The sequence below is a fragment of the Muscardinus avellanarius genome, assembly GCF_963383645.1.
Source record: "Muscardinus avellanarius genome assembly, chromosome: 3".
In the NCBI taxonomy this organism is placed as follows: Eukaryota; Metazoa; Chordata; class Mammalia; order Rodentia; family Gliridae; genus Muscardinus; species Muscardinus avellanarius.
Window position 1 is genome coordinate 13,470,570 of NC_137788.1, and position 18,067 is coordinate 13,488,636.

The following is an 18,067-nucleotide window of genomic DNA, read 5'->3' on the forward strand; positions in this document are numbered from 1 at the left end:
TTTTTATTTTCATTTTGAGACAGCATCTCACTAAGTTGCCCGGGGTGCCCTTGAACTTGTGACCCTCTGGCCTCAGCACCGCCCGCTCCGCGGGAATCACAGGTGGGCACCCTGCACCTGGCTCCGATCCGTTCTTAACATCACCTGAGATAAGCTTCTTTGGCCCCTCCCTCCCTCCCTTCTTGTCCAAGTCACACGTGTTTACTGTAGAAAAATGAGTAAGTCCAGAAAATGACAGGCCGGAGCCTCCTTTAATCTGCTGCCGTGTGCACGGACCCGTTTACGTGATTTTTTTTCTTTATAGAATTGTGGTTTTATTGCACATGCTCTTTCATGGCTCACATTTTTTTTTAACCTAATTACAGATGGTGAGCATTTTCCCATGGGAACGTGTATTCTGAGGTGTCTACACAAATTCTTTATGCGTGTGTGTGTGTGTGTGTGTGTGTGTGTGTGTTTGTGTGTGGTACTGGGGACTAAGCTCAGAGATTCTGTCTCCCAATCTCCCAGCCACACCCCAGTCCTTATTGCTTTTTATTTTTTATTTTTTATTTTCTGCAGTTCTGGGGATGGAACCCAGGGCCTTCTACCTCTGATTGATACCCCAGTGCTATTTTTTTTTTTTAATTTTGTAACAGGGTCTCACTGAGTTGCAGAGGGCCTCACTAAGTAGCTGAGGCTGTCCACAAACTGCGATCCTCCTGTCTCAGCCTCCCGAATGCTGAGATTACAAGTTTGTGCCAGCATGCCCGGCTTTGTGTGTGTGTGTGTGTGTGTGTGTGTGTCTGTGTGGTACTGGGGATGGAACCCAAGGGTATTCTACTTCTGAGCTGCAGTCTCAGTTCTATTTATTTGTTGTTTGGAAACAGGGTCTCACTAAGTTGCGGAGGACCTTGCTAAGTTGCTGAGGCTGGCTATGAACCTGTGATCTTCCTGTCTCGACCTCCCAAGTACTGGGTTTACAGACATGTGTCACCATGCCTGGCCCCTTTTTTACATTTATGTACTAATTAAATATTTATTTAGGTACTGGAGGTTGACACAGGGGGCATTCTATCTCTTAGTTTTACCCCCAGCCCTATTTCATTTTTTATTTTATTAAAAAATTTGTTTTTGTGGTACTGGGGGTGGAACCCAGGGGCCTTGTACCTCCGGGCTATACTCCCAGTCTTATTTTTTAAAAAAATATTTTATTTGGAAACAGGTTCTTACTAAATTGCTGAGAGCCTCACTAAGTAGCTGAGGCTGGCTTTGAACCTGTGCGATCCTCCTGTCTCAGCCTCCCAAGCGCAGGGATTACAAGTGTGCACCACCATGCCCGGCTCATATTTTATTTTGAAACAGTATCTGACTACGTTGTTGAGGCTGGCCTGGATCCCGCGTCCTCCTGTCTCAGCCTCCCAGATACTGGGATCACAGGTGTGGACCACCGTGCTTGGCTTCCCCACATGATTTTGTTAAGTTACCTCTGGGGGTACCTTGCCCCACGGCCTTGCTGCTGGTTCCCTCCCTCCTGGACACCAGGGAGGGGGTGTGTGCACATGGGGAGAGGCCAGAGGCTGGGGTTGGGGTCTCCAGCTGTGCTTGGCGGGCCAGGCTGAACAGAGGTGGTTCCCTGGGTGCCCCTGATGTCGGCTGCACATTGAGGACTGTGTTACAGAGGCCACTTGAAGTGTGTGTGGCTCCCCTGACCTCCCAGCACGGCTCGCTACTGTTTTCACTCGTACAGTGGGTTTGTAAGCTGGGCGTGGTGACGCATGCTTGAAATCCCAGTACTTGGGAGGCTGAGACAGGAGGATTGCGGTTTGTGGGCAGCCTCAGCTACTTAGTGAGGCCCTTTGCAACTTAGTGAGACCCAGTTTCAAAATAAAGAATAAAAAATTGCCGGGTGTGGTGGCACACGCTTGTCATCTCAATGCTTGGGAGACTGAGACAGGGGATCACACAGGTTCGAAGCCAGCCTCAGCTACTTAGTGAGGCCCTCAGCAACTTAGTGTGACCCTGTTTCCAAATAAAATATAAAATAGGTCTGAGAGTATAGCCCGGAGGTAGAAAGCCTCTGGGTTCCACCCCCAGTGCCACACACACACACACACACACACACACACACACACGTGGGTTTGTGAACGTGGCGTGGGACAGACTGGAGGCCTCTGCCTGTGGGAGCCCCGTGGCCACAGTGTGGTGAGGCATGGTGGCGCACGCTTGTAATCCCAGCATTCAGGAGGCTGAGACAGGAGGATTGTGGTTCGCGGATAGCCTCAGCTACTTAGTGAGGCCCTCTGCAGCTTAGTGAGATCCTGTTTCAAAATAAAAATACAAAATACAGGGGGTGTAGCTCAGAGGTCAAATGCCCTGGGGTTCCATCACCAGACTCACCCCCCCACACACAAAAGAAATAGGCCAGGTGGACATTGGTCATTACTGCGTGGAGACTTTTGGCCAGGGGCTGAAGGTGTGGGGTGTCCAGAGAGTGCAGGGCCCAGCTGTCAGAATGAGGGTGTAAACAGAGCCCCGAGGACCAGGGCACGCCAGGCGGCCCTCTGCTGTGCCCTTGGACCAGGTCTGGTCGAAAGTGAGCTTTGATAGTTGGGGGGCTGAGGGGGCTCCTCTCCCCACCTCCTGTCTCCTTCCTTCTAGTCCAGCTCCTCAGCCCCCCTTCTTTTTTTATTCTCGGTACTGGGGATGGAACCCAGGGGCATTCAACCTCTGAGCCATACCCCCAGCCCTATTATTCACTCTTTATTTTGAAACCGGGTCTCACTGAGTTGCAAAGGGCCTCACTAAGTAGCTGAGGCTGTCCTCGAACCGTGATCCTCCTTTCTCAGTCTCCCAAATGCCGGGACTACAGGTGTGCGCCACCACGCCCGGCTTCTCATTTCTGTTTCCAGGCTCCCTCCTCTGCACCTGGCAGCCGCGGCCTCGCCTGGCACACCTGGGCGGTGTAGTCTCAGCTCTGGCCCTGCTGTCCTGTGTGGGCCAGAGGCGTTAGACGTACAGGAAGCTCAGATAAGGCCGAGGTCGTTGGCCTCCTACTGGCGCTGGTGGCTCTTTATTATCTGGAGCCTTTGAGGAGCCCGGGAGGAGTGTTTGCTCACGGGGAGAATGAAGCTTTGAGCTGGCGGGGCTGGCTTGGGCAGCAGCTGGAGGGGGTGCGTGAAGGGGCCAGGAGGGAGCGGCTCCCCGTTTCTCGCTGTGCCCGCTGCACACCTGCCTTGATCTGGGCCCCTCCAGGATTACTCCTCGTCCCTTGCCCGGGAAAGCCTTTTTCCCTTGTTGGAGTGGGGTGCACCTGCTCTGGGCTGAGGTCCACGGAGCCGGCCTCAGATCAGCGTGGGTCAAGTTCCAGTGGTCCGAGTGGCAACGCGAGCAGATGCAAAGTGGCTTCTCTGTGCCGTGTGGACCCCCACACCCAGCCCAGGACCCCAGGACCAGGACCGGGACCCGGCCGGCTGATCGATGAGCTTTGATAATGTATAACCCGGAGGCTCCTCTTCAGCCCCCTGGCATTTGATGGGCTCCTCCGGTGTGGTGTTTTCCAGGTCTCCTCTGAAGCTGCTGAGTCCGAGTCGTGCCTGGCTCCACCTGCGTGTCCTCTCCCAAGTTTGCACAGGGCCTTTTGCTGATCAGACTGCACCACAGTCTTGGAGCTGGGGGTTACAGATTCTTTTGGGCAGTGTCTCTCCGGCTGCTAAAAGGAAATACCAGCTGGGTAGGGTGGAACATAGCCATAATCCTAGCTGCTCAGGAGGCGGAGGCAGGAGGATCACAAGTTTGAGGCCGGCCTAGGAAACTTAGATGCTGCCTCAAATTAAAAACAAAAATGGACGGGGGCGGTGTGTGTAGCTCACTGGCACAGTGCCTGCCTAGGGTGCGTGAAGACCTGGGTTCAAGGCTCGGTACTGCAAAAAAGAAAAAAAAAGATACTATGGAGTTGGGGTGTAGCTCAGTGGTAGTGGCATGTACAAGGCCCTATGTTTGATCCCCAGCTTTGAAAAATATTAGGAATATACCATAGACTGGGGAAACAAACAACAGACATCAATTTCTCACAGTCCTGGAAAATCTAAGGTCAAGGCACCAGCAGATTCAGTCCGGTGAGGTCCTCTTTCCTGGGTTGTAGGTGGCCATCTTCATGCAGTGGAGGGGCGAAGGGTCTCTCTGGGTCTCTGTCTCCGCCTCCTTTTACTAAAGATTGAACCAGGGGCTTTCCACCTCTGAGCTACACCCTCAGCCCTTTTATTTTTTTCATTTTGAAACAGGGTCTCACTAAGTAGCTGAGGGTCTGTCAAGTCTGACTTTGAACCTGCGATCCTCCTGTCTCCGTCTCTCAGGTCCTGGGATTACACACGTGCACCTCTGCCTATCAAAGCTCCTCTGGGGCTTCTTTTATAAGGGCACTGATCCCTCGTGGGAGCGCTACCCTTCTGCCAGGCACCGCCTCCTAATACCATCGCTGTGGGGGGTGGGATTTCAGCATATGGCCGGGGGACAGTAGCTGGAGCTGAGTCTGCCCTGTGTTCCTTTCCTTAAACAACAACAACAACAACAAAAAAAAAACACAAAACAAACAACAAAAAAAAACAAAACAAGGTGGCTAAACAGGCCAGGGTAGGTGACCTAGGACACAGTGAGTCTGGGAAGCAGATAAATATTTAGATGTAAACTCTCATCGTTTGTGGACAGACAGACAGACTTTCCTAAAGCAAAATGTGGCATGTAGCGAGTGTGTCCTAAAGGTCCTAAAGGTCGCCGCTCGTCATGATTATGTGTCAAAGTGAAGAGGGTCTGTGGGCAGCGGCAGCCAAGTGAAACCCTGTAAGCGAACCGGGTTGTCCTGGTTCAGGCCTTGCAGCCGGAATTCAGGCCCCCTGGACACCTGCCGGTGAGCCGCCATTGGATATCAGAGCTGGTGTTCCTGGGCCGCCCGGTCCCAGCGCAGCCTTCATTTCCCACCAGCGGGAAGCGTGGCCCTGGGATACACCACCATCCCTGCTCCAGGACAAAGGCTGATTTTTGGTAGAAGCTGAAATGTGGTGCTCCAGCATCCGCCCCAGACCTGAGCGGCCCAGATTGGGGGCATCTAGCCACACGTGGCTATCCAAATGCCAGGACTTCAAATTAAATATATATATATATATATATATATATATATATATATATATATATATATATATATTGGTGGTACTGGGGTTTCTGGAAACCCTTCTACCTCAGGGCTACACTCCCAGACCTATTTTATATTTTTATTTGGAAACAGGGTCTCTTAAGCCAGCACGGCTGGCTTCGAACCTGCGTGATACTCCTGTCTCCGCCTCCCAAGTGCGGGGATTACAAGCGTGCGCCACCACACCCCGCAAATTAAATAGTAATTAATTAATTTTTTTGTGGGTCTGGGAATTGAGCCCAGAGGCATTTGACCTCTGAGCTACACCCCCTGCCCAATTTTTTATTCTTTATTTTGAAACAGGGCCTCACTAAGTAGCTGAGGCTGTCCACAAACCAGCCAGGATTACCGGGGAGGCCTTGTACATGCCACTAGCACTGAGCTACACCCCAACTCCATAGTATCTTTTTTCTTTTTTGTAGTACTGAGCATTGAACCCAGGTCTTTACGCACCCTAGGCAGGCACTCTGCCAGTGAGCTACACCCCCCGTCCATTTTTGTTTTTATTTATTTTTTATTTTTTATTTTTTTGGTAAAAATATTACTTCTACCCAAAATATATTAATTGTTTTTTTATATCAACTTTATTTTTTTTATTGGTGCACTGTATTCATACATCATAGTAGGATACATACTTTTGTAGACATACATGCACACTTTTCCCAGTCAGCCCCCACCCAATCCCCACCCCATTCTCTCCCTATCCCTCCCTCCCATGCTTGGCTTAGTAGTTGACATCTAGTATTATGGCAATTTATCTAAAATTAAAAATGATAATCTCACATAACAGTTTCATTTGTCTGATACCAAGCTTTTGATGACTTAAAGATAACATTTCAATATTTCTTTTTGCTTTTTTTCTTACCAGAGAATATTTTTTTTTATTTTTTAGGTGAAACTATCATATATTTATATATTTATTTTTCAGAAAAAAATCTATCCTAATATGGAATATGGACTCTAGGTACCCAAAATGATCTTGAAAAAGAACAAAGCTAGAAGATATATATTTTCTGATTTCAAACCATATAAAGCTACAATAATTGAAACAGTGTAGTACTATTCTAAAGGCAGATATATAAAACCATTGGAGTTAAATAAAAGCCTAGAGCTAAATTCTTCCCTATATTGTCAAGTTATTTTTGACAAGGTTTCCACGAACATTTGGTGGTGGAAATAGTAATCTTTTAACTAAATATTGTTAAAAATAATAATTACATGGAAAAGAATAAAATTGGACCCTTACCTAATCCCATATACAAATATTAACTCAAAATAGATAATAGACCTAAATATAAATCTTAAGATTATAAACTTTTAGGAGAAAATCTGGGTCATTAAACCTCACAACATTGAAATTGGCAGTGATTTCTTGGTTATGATTTCAATGGCACAGGCAACAGAAGAGTATACAAACTCTCTAAAAAATAAAAAAAATATTGTATATCCAAAGACAATGTAAACAGAGTTAACAGTTACTAATAGAATGGGATAAAATATTTCCAATTGCTATATCTGAAGGTATATTAATATTCCAACTAGAAATCCTAAAAATTAACAACAATAAAGGCAAACAATACCCTTTAGAGATAGGTAAAAGACTAACATAAATAATGAATCTCCACAGATAACCAATCTTAGTTGTCTGTTGGATGGAAAATCTTGTTTCTCTAGTTCTGGAGTGTGTTACCTATTTCTTCTTTGTAGTTAATCTCTTTGAGTATTTTCTCTAGTGCTGGTTTTGAAGACATAAATTCCTTCAGTTTCTGTTTGTCATGGAAGCTTCTTATTTCTCCATCTAATTTGATAGAAAGTTTTGCTGAGTAGGAAATTTTTGGCTGGAAGTTGTTTTCTTTCAGAATTGGGAATATGTTACTCCAAGCCCTTCTGGCTCTCATAACTTGGTTTGGGAAGTCTGAAGTGATTCTAATTGGTTTGCCTCTGAATGTCACTTGGCCCTTTGCTTTTGTTGCCTTTAAGATTCTCTGCTTGGCTTCCACATTGGTCATTTTGACAATTATGTGGCGTGGGGATCCTCTTCTCCGATCCTGTCTAAAGGGAGTTCTATAAGTTTCCTGGACCTGTGTATCAACCTCTTGCTCTATGTCTGGAAAATTTTCTGCTATTATTTCCTTTAAGAGATTGTTGATCCCTTTGGTTTCACTTTCTTTTCCCTCCTCTATTCCAATTATTCTTAAGTTAGCTCTCTTAAAATGGGCCCATATTTCTTCAATATCAGATTCCTGCTGTCGGATATTTTTTTCTAGATTAGAAACTATGCATTCATTTTTGGATTGCTCATCTTCTAAGAGCGAGATTCTGTTCTCCATGTGTTCTAATCGGTTGTTTGTGCTTTGAATTGAGGCCTTTACTTCATTAATTACATCCTTTATCTCTTTTTGGCTCTCTCTGAGTTCTTTTCGAAGCACCTCTATTATTTCTACAGTTATTTTCCTGATTTGATCTTCTAGAAATCTCTGATTTTCAGTTTTATCAGGTTCTGATGTTGTGGGGTTGTGGGCATTTATTGCTCCAGTATTATTCCTCTTTCCCATGATTTCGGAAGTTTGTGCCTTCTCTGGGTTCTTCCCTTGGGTCACTATGACTTCACTTAAGGTGTTCTGGATCTCGAGTCTGTAGTATCTCAGACCCCACTACTCCTTTACTGGGTTGTATCACAGAGTCTCCGACCCAGAGAGTCGATAGAGGCTGCTTTAGACTGTGGGGGGTGCCAGGTTGCACGTTCTCCTATGGTGTGATATCTCTGCCACCGCCACTCCCCCACTGGGTCAAGTCCCAGGGAGTACAGTACTGGGATTTCTCCTCTGTGGCCCGCAATTTGACTCACTGTTCTTGAGTACGCAGATGTAGCTGTACTGGCCTCGCTGAATTCGGTGCTGCTGCCGCCGGTGGCAATATGGCGCCGCTGCTACGCCCTCAGCTGTGGGGCTGGCATTTTTCTTCTTGGTTTTTATTTCCACTCTGAATCCCTGCAGCGTGTGCTGAACTCGGCCACTGGGAGCTTTAGATGCTCTCTGCGCGGAGAAATCCTGCCTGGCTGTTCCGCAGTGGCTCACCTCGGCTTGCTGTAGCCGTCCTGTGAATTCGCCAGTGCCGCCGGCAGTATGGCGCTGCTGCCGCGTCTGTCGCGTCCTCGGGCGTGAGGCCGGTGTATCTCCTCTGTGGCTCTGTTCTCAGTCCGCTTTCTCTCTGGAGCCTGGTGATTTTTTGTTTCACTGGTGATGGTGTTTTCTGGCTATGAAAGGCGCTGATTTTGTGGTAATGGAGATTTGTTGTTAGCGGGGCTCGTAAGCCCCGCTTTTCTCGGTCGCCATCTTCCCGGAAGTCCTGCATTTTTGTTTTTAATTTCTAAGTTTCCTCACTTATAATCCTGAATGGTGGGGTTACAAGCATGCACCACCACGCCCAGCTCAAATTAAATGGTATTCAAAAGTAAACTTCTTAGCCACACTAGCCATATTTCAGGTGCTTAGTAGTTACAGTGGCCGACGGCGACTGCCCTGGACAGCATGTGGGGACGGTCCCTGGTCTGGCTGCCTCTGCCTTATCACCTGACAGGCATGGGGGGCGTTGGCAAGAGCCCCCCATGGGCTTTGGAGCCCAGCAGGCTGATGTGAGGGCGGCTTGTCACACCCTTGGGAAGGTGTGATCCAGGGCTGGTTCCTCTACTCCCCTGCCAAGCTGGGGGGATGCTGATGGACAGGACCATCCTCTGCTGTCGCCGGGAAGGTGAGGCGGAGGGCCTGGCTTGCAGCGGGGGCTCCACAGCCCAGTTTCCCTCCTCGTGTGGAACGCTTTTGGAGTTATAGAGAAGTTGCAGAGGCCGTCCACAGAGCTCCGTGTGCTCGCTCAGCCGGTTCTCCCGTCATTAACACCTTACGCGGCCGGCCGTGGCGCGGTCATCAACACTAGGCACCTGCACTGCCCGTTATGCGCTCTCTGCTCTCGGTCCCCTTACCCCCTCTGGCCTGAGACAGTTTCTCCTGCTCCTTGGTTTCCGTGACCGTGGCAGTGGTGAGGAGTGGGCCCAGGGTGTTTGCAGGTCTCCCCCACCCCAAGGCTTGTTGGTGCTCTTCTCCTGACGGCTCTGGGGCTCTGGGATTTGGGAAGGGACACCGAGATGAGGTGTCCTCGTGACAGCGCCCAGGCTGGCGGCCCTGCAGGAGCTCTGGGGATGCCCGCCTGGACGGCTCTGGGTGGTTCCGGTGGCATCGCTGGGGCCTTGGAAAGCCGCTCACCGACTTCCCTGGTCTTCAGCTGTGTGGAGATTAAGCTCTTTTTCTCTGTGTGGACTCTCAAAGCTTTTTTTTTAAACAATTTCTTTTTTTGGTACTGGGAATTGAACCCAGGGACATTTTACCTCTGAGCTATATACCCCTAGCCTTTTAAAATTTAATATTAAATTTTTTTGGTACATGGGCTTGAACACAGAGGCCTTCTTCTTCCATGTTATATTCCCAGCCTTTTTTGTTTATTTTTATTTATTTTTGTGGTATACTGGGGATTGAAGCCAGGGGCATTCTACCTCTGAGCTACATCCCAGCCCAGCCCTATTTTTTGTTCTTTATTTTGAAGGAGGGCCTCACTAAGTAGCCGAGGCTGGCTGCGAACCTGTGATTCTCCTGTGTCAGCCTTGTTTTTTATTTTGAAACAGGGTCCCCCTAAGTTGCTGAGGCTGTCCTTGTACCTCCCGTCTCAGCCTCCCAAGTACTGGGATGATAGGCGTGCACTGCCATGCATGGCTTTTTCTTTTTTTTTAAACAGGCTTTCACTAAGTTGCTGAGGCTATCCTTGAACCTGTGGTCTTCCTGCCTCAGTAAGTACTGAGATGATAGGTGGGCACACCTAGCTCATGTTTTTTTAAACAGGTTTCACTCAGTTGCGGAGAGTCTCCCTAAACTGCTGAGGCTGTCCTCGAACCTGTGATCCTCCTGTCTCAGCTTCTCACATACTCAGATTCCAGGTGTGTGCCACTGTGCCCAGCCTTTCAAAGCTTTTGCGTCCTTATCTCTTGCATGAGATGGGGTGCCCCAGTCTGACCCTCATTTGCATGTGGGCCTCTCTGGGGGAAAGTAGCCCGGGCACAGAGAATGAGTTTGGTACTCATTGCCGTGAACACCTTGCTCTGCACGCTCTCGGGGAGCGGCAGGCAGGACCTGATTGGGCCTTCTGGAGGACAGAGGGCAGGTGGCCTCCGTGAGCCTCCCGGGGCCTGACTGGGGGCCGCCCTTGCCTCCCACACCCTGCGGCCGCTGGCTCATGGGCACCGTCTCTACCTGCAGGGTGCCGGCCGTGGTGCACAATGGAGATGCTGTGGACCCAGCCTTCTCTGGGGTTCGGTGCTCCAGCTGGAAGCGGAAGAGCTCCCGGTGCAGTAAGTCCCCCGCCGCCCAGCGCGGAGACAGCACCTGATGGGCTTGGGGTCGGATTGCTGGCCAAGGGGACAGACACCTTACGTGCCCAGGCTTGGTGGCTGTCATGAGACCGTGGCGGGGGGCAGATCAGACATCCCACCCTGTGTCTCCTCACATGCTTACAGGGTCCTAGCCCCAGGCTCGTGTGGCTGGGTGGTGGGAGCACCATGAAGATTCCGAGGAGGACCCTCTGGGAACAGAATCGCCCATAGAGGCAGGCCGTTCCCACGCAGTGCAGAAAGAGGGGCCCGCGAGAGTGGCCAGCTTGTGCAAAAGCCCAGCAGCTGGGGAGCTGGAGGGATGTTGGCGGGTCTGGGCCACCTGGGGAGCGAGTCAGAGTGGGAGTAGGAAGAGGGGGTCAGGGGCTGCGGGACTGAGGGGAGCGTCCCTTAGCGCAGCGGGTCAGGTCCTGTGGCTTCTTTGAGGGTCTGTGGGGCGAGGACAGGCTCCTGGGGTGGGGGCTGGTGTCAGAGTCCCAGCTCTGCCCGCTGGGGAGGGGCTGGCGGGGCCCTGGCTCAGGTGCACAGGGAGGCAGGTGGGAATCTGTGGGGTCACCGGGAGAGTGCCTTGGCAGGCAGAGGCAGGGAACAATGGGCTCCGTGTCCCCTGAGCGCCGCTGACAGCTCTGGGCTGGGCTGCGAGGACAGCCTGTGACGGCTGGTCAGCCCTTGGCCACTGCAACACTCCTGGCCCTCTCTTCCTGTCACTCCCAGTCGACAGGTTCACTTTCCCTGCCCTGGAGGAAGATGTGATTTACGACGACGTTCCCTGCGAGAGTCCAGACGCCCACCCGCCTGGTACGATGTCTTCCACACTTCTCTGGGTGGGAGGGTCTCCTTCCAGCACCTTCTGCCCCTGTCCCCCGTCCAGCACCCCTCCTTCTTGACTGTCACACCCTGCAGCTGTCCAGGGAGAGCCTGTTCCTGCACCTTTAGAGTCTGACCCCACTTTTTTGAGGTCTGTGCTGCTTCCCCAGGTGGCAGAGGGGGCAGCGAGGCTCAGGGGTGTGAGGGGCACCAAGGTCTCCTGGAACCCTCCTCCCGCCTGAGGACAGTGGCTTGCCCACCTCAGCCACAGGGCTGCATCTCACACGACAAGGGCCCCAGTGCCGGCCCTGGTGGGTTCCGCCCTCCAGGCAGGGGACTCTGCTCTTGTCCCCAGCTTTTCAGACCTAAGCATTTCCTGTGGGGCTTGGGAAGAAAAAGGAACACTCCCAGACTCTGGGCCAGGAGCGCCCCCTGCTGGACCGTCCCGGGCCCATGGGGAACTCAGACCTGGGGTGAGGGGCCCCAGCGGAAGGGCATGGCTGGCCTGTGCAGGGCCAGCCCCTCCCGCGTCTCACTCACACCGCAGTGGTCTCCACCGGGACCAGGATGTGGAGGGACAGGCCCCTGAGGTCTTCTCTTCCCCTGTGGCTCTGGGCCACAGGGAAGGGCTGCGGATGATGGAGCCCTTGTGTGTCTGGCTCATTTCTTGTGCCCGCCTCTCCCTGTGAGGTTTGGACAGCGCTTTCACTTTGTGGTTGAGGGAGTAGAACTGCGCCCAGGGCCAGGGCCCCGGCACTGCGTGCCCTTCTCTGCCCGCCGCCCGGGATGCGGGGATGAGGCCCGAGGTTGCAGGCCAGGTCCTCCTCCTCCCGGCGCCCGCTCACCCGCCCTGCCCCTGCCGGCAGGGGTGGACAGGACCCTGCTCTACGAGGATGTGCACCGGGACGGGGCGCCCCGGGAGGCGGAGGACCTAGGATGGAGCTCCAGTGAGTTTGAGAGCTACAGCGAGGACTCAGGGGAGGAGGCCAAGCCGGAGGTGGAGCCCGCCAAGCACCGAGTGTCCTTCCAGCCCAAGGTGAGGGGCCGGGTGTCTCCGGGGTGTCCCTCAAGGTGGGTCGGGAGGCCGCGGGGGGGTGGACGTGGTTAGTACCTGGCACACGGGCGAGCCCCACCTCATTGCTCTGCAGACCCAGTCAGTTGTTCACGATATCCACGGGCTCAGATTGGGCTTCGGAATCATTCTTAACACGGTGCTCCAGGTAGCCCAGCCAGCGGGTGAGAGTTGGCCCTTGGATCAGTCAGCTCGGTCACCCTGACATAAATAACTGGGTGCGTCCTGGACCAGTCATGGGGTCCACACAGCCCCCTCTGCGAGGGGAGAACGAAAAGGCCGCAGCTGCTGTTGCTGCAGCAGAGCACTCCTCCCGGCTCCTCGCCAAGCCCCATGCGGCCCACGCGGGCTTTTGGCATCTCCCCCTGGAGCTGGGCTTATTCTGTACTTCAGGGAGGGAGCCACTGAGGCCCGGAGGAAGGCAGAATAGCTCGCACCTCCCGTGTCTCCTATGGACGCCTCTAGAAGGCAGCCGCCACCTGTCTGGGCCGAGGCTCGAGATTTACTGGGGTGGCTTCTTACAGGCTGCCCGGCCAGAGGTGACCGAGTCCCTCTCCAGCTCCTTTAAGGAGGACACAGGCAGGAGAAGGCCGCCCGTGGTTCGGTCCTTGAGAGCAGGCCCCGGGGCCGGGATGGGGGCGGCTCCAGCTGGCCCTGCAGGCCCAGCTGAGGTTCCCAGCACGACTCCTGCTCAGCCCTGAGCTTGTGGGGTCCCCTCTGGGGAAGGGGTGCTGGCCAGAGCAGCACCCACAACATGATCTTCAGGCGGCCTTCCCTCAGCCCAGGACGGGTTCCCCAAGTCCCGAGCACGTTGGAGGCCGAGTGGGGCTGCTTGAGCCCCGGGCTTCGCAGGGATGGGCCTCCATGGCTGGGCGGAGGAATTGGCCCTAAGGTCTTGCTGACTGCGGGGAAAGCATTTAGGACATTGCTGTCATAAATCTCGGGTGGTGGGTTGGGATACCCGGGAACAGGAAGACCTGAACCCAGCTCTGAGTACCTTAGAGTCTAGAGGATACCACGTGTGAAGCAGTTTGTCAAAGACGAAGGCAAGCCAGGCAAGTAATCCCAGCACTTGGGAGGCTGAGATAGGAGGATCGAAGGCCAGCCTCGGCAATTTAGCGAGGCCCATGGCGACTTAGTGAGACCCTGTTTCAAAATAGAAAATAAAAAATAAAACAGAACTGGGGGTGTAGCTCAGAGGTAGAACACTCCTGGGGTTCATTCTTTAGTAAAACACACACACATGTACACACACACACACACACACACACGCAAAGAGCGCTTCTGTTAACAGGAGCAGGCCCAGCACTGCCGCACGCCTGGCCTGGGCGGGGACCATGTCCTTAACCCAGGGAGGCTGCAGAGGGAGGTGGGTTGGGTTGGGGCTGAGCCCAGGAGCCAGGGGAGGTGGCCAGGTGGTACAGCCTGGAGCTCCGGGCCCGGTCTGCTTCGTGTTTAGAACAGGGGCAGCTTGTCCTGGGTTACGAAGCTCGCCGACCCTCCCCGCCTTCCTGAAGCTGTGCTCTGATGGCAGGCAGGGGCTGGGTTTGCAGCCTCTGCTGGTCCTCCTGGTCTCTTCCCCAGGCCTGCCTTCTTGCTGGGGACCAGAGGGAGCTGTAGGCATCCCTCAGAGGGAGGGAGGAGGCAGATGCTGAGTTCGGGTGTTTCCTCAGACTTGATGGAATTGTGGGGTTGAAGTCACAGGTGCCTTGCTCTCCCCAGGGCCCCTGGTCCAGAGCTCAGGTGCAGTCCAACAATCCGCCCTTTAACCTGCTCTGTGCTCCAGTCTGGGCCTGGGGAGGGGCCTGGGGCTGCCTGGGAGCCCCCCTCCCTCCTGCCAGGCCCCCCTCCTCAGGAGGAGGACCACATGGCCAGTTCTTGGGATGTCTGAGACGCGGACCTTCTCTGATGGGCCCAGGTCTACCTGCTCCCTGATTGGTGCCACCCTGAGAGATGGGGGTATGGAGGAGCTTTTGCTCTGGTACCCACTTCTGCCAGGGGCCCTGCCGAGCCCCGCCTGCCGCTCCAGCGCCTATTCCCGTGCCTCACCTCGCAGCAGCTGCATGCTTCTGGGCGGCCGCTGGGTGGTGGTGTGCGTCCGTGTGCTGCGTGTGCTGTGGGGCACCGGGCAGCCGTGTCTCTGGAAGTGTTTGTCCTGTCCTTGGAGTTTGACTGTGGCCCTGGCACCCCGTCCAGCCGCAGGAAAGGGAGTAAACTTCCTCCTTCAGGTGTCTGGAGGGGCCACCCGCCCAGGAAAGTGACCAAGGGGCCTGCACGGATTTTATTTTTATTTTTCTAGCTGTGGACTGCCCCACCTTCTGCCTGTGGCCTTCTCGTAAGCAAAGTCACCATGGTCCAGCGGGGCGGGGCCTGGGCAGAACTGGCAGATTTATACCAGCAGTGCCAGCCTGGCCTCAGCCGCCTCCGGCCGGCAGAGGGCAGCTAGCAGTGACCTTTGACCCTCTGAGGCCCTCTGACCCTGAGGGAGGTTGAAGGGTGCCAGAAGGCCTAGGGGCTTTATGAATTTATTGTGTTGAGCTTTTTTATACATGAACAGGGCTCAATGTAGACCCCGGCATTCTGTTTTTTTTTTTTTCCCCCCAGAGTGTGGGTCACTCTGTCCTGGGTACTGGATCCCTGTCCTGGGTACTTCTTTGCATAGCAATAGAGACCATCTGCCCCGCGTGGTCGGGTTCACAGAGCAGTTTTATGGCTTCCTCTCCTACCCTAGAGTGGTCACTACTACGGATCAAAATCCATCCATCCTCTGTCCTCCATCCCACTCCCATCTCTCCACCCACCTCACAAATACTGAGCACTTGCAACTTAAAAGAGAACATGCTGGCGAACTTAGTAACCTCTGGGCTGCGCACGTCGTTTTCTCAGCAGCCCCATGAGGTAGCTATTACCAGGGCTGCTGCGGCAGCGAGGAAACCACAACTTAGAGCGATAAAGAGGCGATCCCAGCCAGGCTGCGGGAGCCACGGTTTGAACGTGGGCGAGCCCCCAGGCTCAGGCTGCGGGATCCTCCTGCCCGGCTTTTCTAGAGGCGCTTGTCTTGGGCTTCTGTGCCCCTTACCACATCTCCCAGTTGCTGAGACAGCTCATGTATTTGAACGTCTGTCTTCTCCTCTGCTCATCCATCCTCACACAGAGCTCGTCTGCAAGCCGGTCCTCCAGCCTTCCTTCCATCTGTCTTCTGACTCTCCCTCCCCCACCCGCCCCACCCCACCCCACCCTGCAGTGGAGCGCTGGTGTCGGCTCGTGCTGCTCACAAGGGCTCAGGAACTGCATGCATCTCTTTACAGACACGCATTTCTGGGCGTCACGTCGTAGCTTGAGATTGGCCAAGCCGGGCGTATCTGCTCCGTGGAAACTCCACAGAGCCTTTCCCTAGAGAACTGGTTGTTAAGTAACTTACGAGCGCAGCGCTGCCTCCGCCGGCCCATTCACCCACCTGGCATCTCCTCGTCCCCTCATCTGACTGTCTAACCATCTGCCCATCTGTCTATCTGCCCAGCTAGACGGGCACCCAACCAAATTTACCCAGCTGCTCACCCGCCCATCTATTTATTTGTCTGTCCATCTCCCCAGCCGGCTGTACGTTGTCCGCTCCCCTGTCCGATCATCCTGTATCCATCGTGTCTTCCTATGCATTTTCCCACTGATTCATTTACCCCTGCCCCACCCCACCATCCGGCCCCATTCACCGCCAGCCTCCGTCTCACCCGACTTACGACTTACGGAGAACCTCTTATGCTACGCACACTGTGCTAGACCCCGGGGTGGGAGGAGACGCGGCCCTTATCCTTAGGGCATCGTTCCTTTCGGGGAGCCTGGGTCCCTTCCGCTCCCTGCCTCTCCCAGCAGAGAGCCTCGCAGCTGCCTGGCGCGCTGGGCTGGACGCTGCTGGGGCAGACCCGAAGACGCTGGCGCCGCCGCGGCCCGCCCGCCGTCCATCCGCCACTTGACCTGAGTCTCCTCTTTCCTCTGTTGTCCGTGTTTTGTCTCCTCCCGTCCCGCCTGCTCCTCTCGCCTGCTCTCCTTCTGCCTGGCCGCTTGGGGGCTCCAGCTTTCTCCAGACCTGACTAGGCTAAAGGAGAGATACGCCAGGACTAAGAAAGACATCTTTGCTTTAAGAGTTGGGGGGAGAGACGTGCAGGAGCTGAAGCACAAGTACGATTGTAAGGTACTGTCCGCCGCCCTCCCCGCCCTGCGGGCCGCCGCCTCCTTTCCCCTGTGCTGGGCCCCTGGCACCTGCCACTGCACGCCGGCGCGGCAACAGGCGATGCCTTCAGTCAGACGTGCCTTCCAGATTCTGGCACCTCCTCCCCACCTGCAACTGAGACCCACGGTCCATGAGGATCCCAGGGGTGCGCCTGCGAGCTTTGGGGTACTCAGGAGCACCCGGGACGTTGGTTAGGAATGCACATTCCTGAGCCCCACCTGGGGGCTGCTTCCGTAGGTCTGGGGCAAGGCCTGGGAACCCGCATCTTCAATAATAACCGCAGTGGGCGGGCTTGGGTTACACAGAGAAAAAGAGGCCGGGGTGGGTGACCTTAGAAGTTCCTGCCTGTCATTGCTGTTGGAGAGGTCCGGGAGGAGGAGTCTCAGGGAGAAGTTGCAATATCCTCTTGAGTGGACCCAGCTTTTGGACACTGAAGGCGCTGACGACAGTAGCTGCCCTTAACGGGACACCTCACCCAAGCTGTGATGCTTGGGGCCTTGGGGGCCTGCAGACCCCGCTCCGAATCCCAGCCTCACCGCTAATGCACTGTGTGACCCCCCCCCCCAGGTCCTCAGCCACTTTGAGCCTCGTTTCACTGAGAAATGGGGCATCAACAGGTGTGGCCCCGGAGTGGACACCGAGGGTCAGGTCCGCAGGGAGCTTGGCGCTGTGCTCGGTTCTAAGAGCCTCTTACTTGGCGGCGGCTGCTCATGCCACTTTACGCCTGACTGGCTTGTTCCCGCGGCACCCTGGCAGCTGTCTTTCTGCCATCTTTAGGCATGAGGCAGCCAAACCCTGGCAGGGATGTCGCTGTCTGGGGCAGAGCTGGGTTCTAGTTGGGTCTGCCATGCGCCGAAGTCTGAACGCTGCCCATCCTGTAGCGAGTGCGGCCCGCTGCAGGAGAGCCGGGCCTCCAGGAGAGGGGGGAGCCTAGGCGCGCCCGTACTTTCTGGCCACGCCCACTTGGAGCTCCGGGGCCGTAGCTGCCTCGGGGTGCCTTCTGGGTATTTGCTACCTTTTTGTGTCCCCCAAAGCCAAGCGAAGAACCTCAGATGATCTCCCAAAGATTATTGAGACGTTCCTAGGACAGCCCCATTGATGGCTTTCTGCCAAGACAGGAACTAGGTTCAGACCCCCCAAGAGGATGTACCCCAAAAAAGATGAGCATCTCTGTGCCGTTTCTGGGGTCAACGCCCCGTTAGACTCTCAAAGGCGCTTATGATGGCTCCTGCTAAGATGCTGACCATGGAACCCCATAGATACTCAGGCCTGGGGAGGAGCTGGGGCCCACTTCCCTTTTTTCCTGCGGGCTATTTCCAGAAGGTCAGCCTTGTTCCTGAAAAGCCGCCACCCCGCCTC

At 54.1% G+C, this 18,067-nt stretch overlaps 1 protein-coding gene across 4 annotated transcripts in view; it reads left to right on the forward strand.

Annotated features, from left to right (window-relative positions):
- ARHGEF10L (Rho guanine nucleotide exchange factor 10 like) overlaps positions 1–18,067 on the forward strand; it is a gene marked incomplete at both ends in the record, with an annotated part of 102,852 nt that overhangs the window by 13,174 nt on the left and 71,611 nt on the right. For 2 of the 4 annotated variants that reach the window (XM_080691103.1, XM_080691100.1), the window contains 4 exons: positions 10,471–10,562; positions 11,316–11,399; positions 12,275–12,444; positions 16,553–16,669. In XM_080691103.1, coding sequence (XP_080547229.1) covers positions 10,471–10,562; positions 11,316–11,399; positions 12,275–12,444; positions 16,553–16,669 — 463 coding nt within the window. The remainder of the gene's footprint in view (positions 1–10,470; positions 10,563–11,315; positions 11,400–12,274; positions 12,445–16,552; positions 16,670–18,067) is intronic. The other 2 variants (XM_080691101.1, XM_080691102.1) reach the window with 1 other exon arrangement.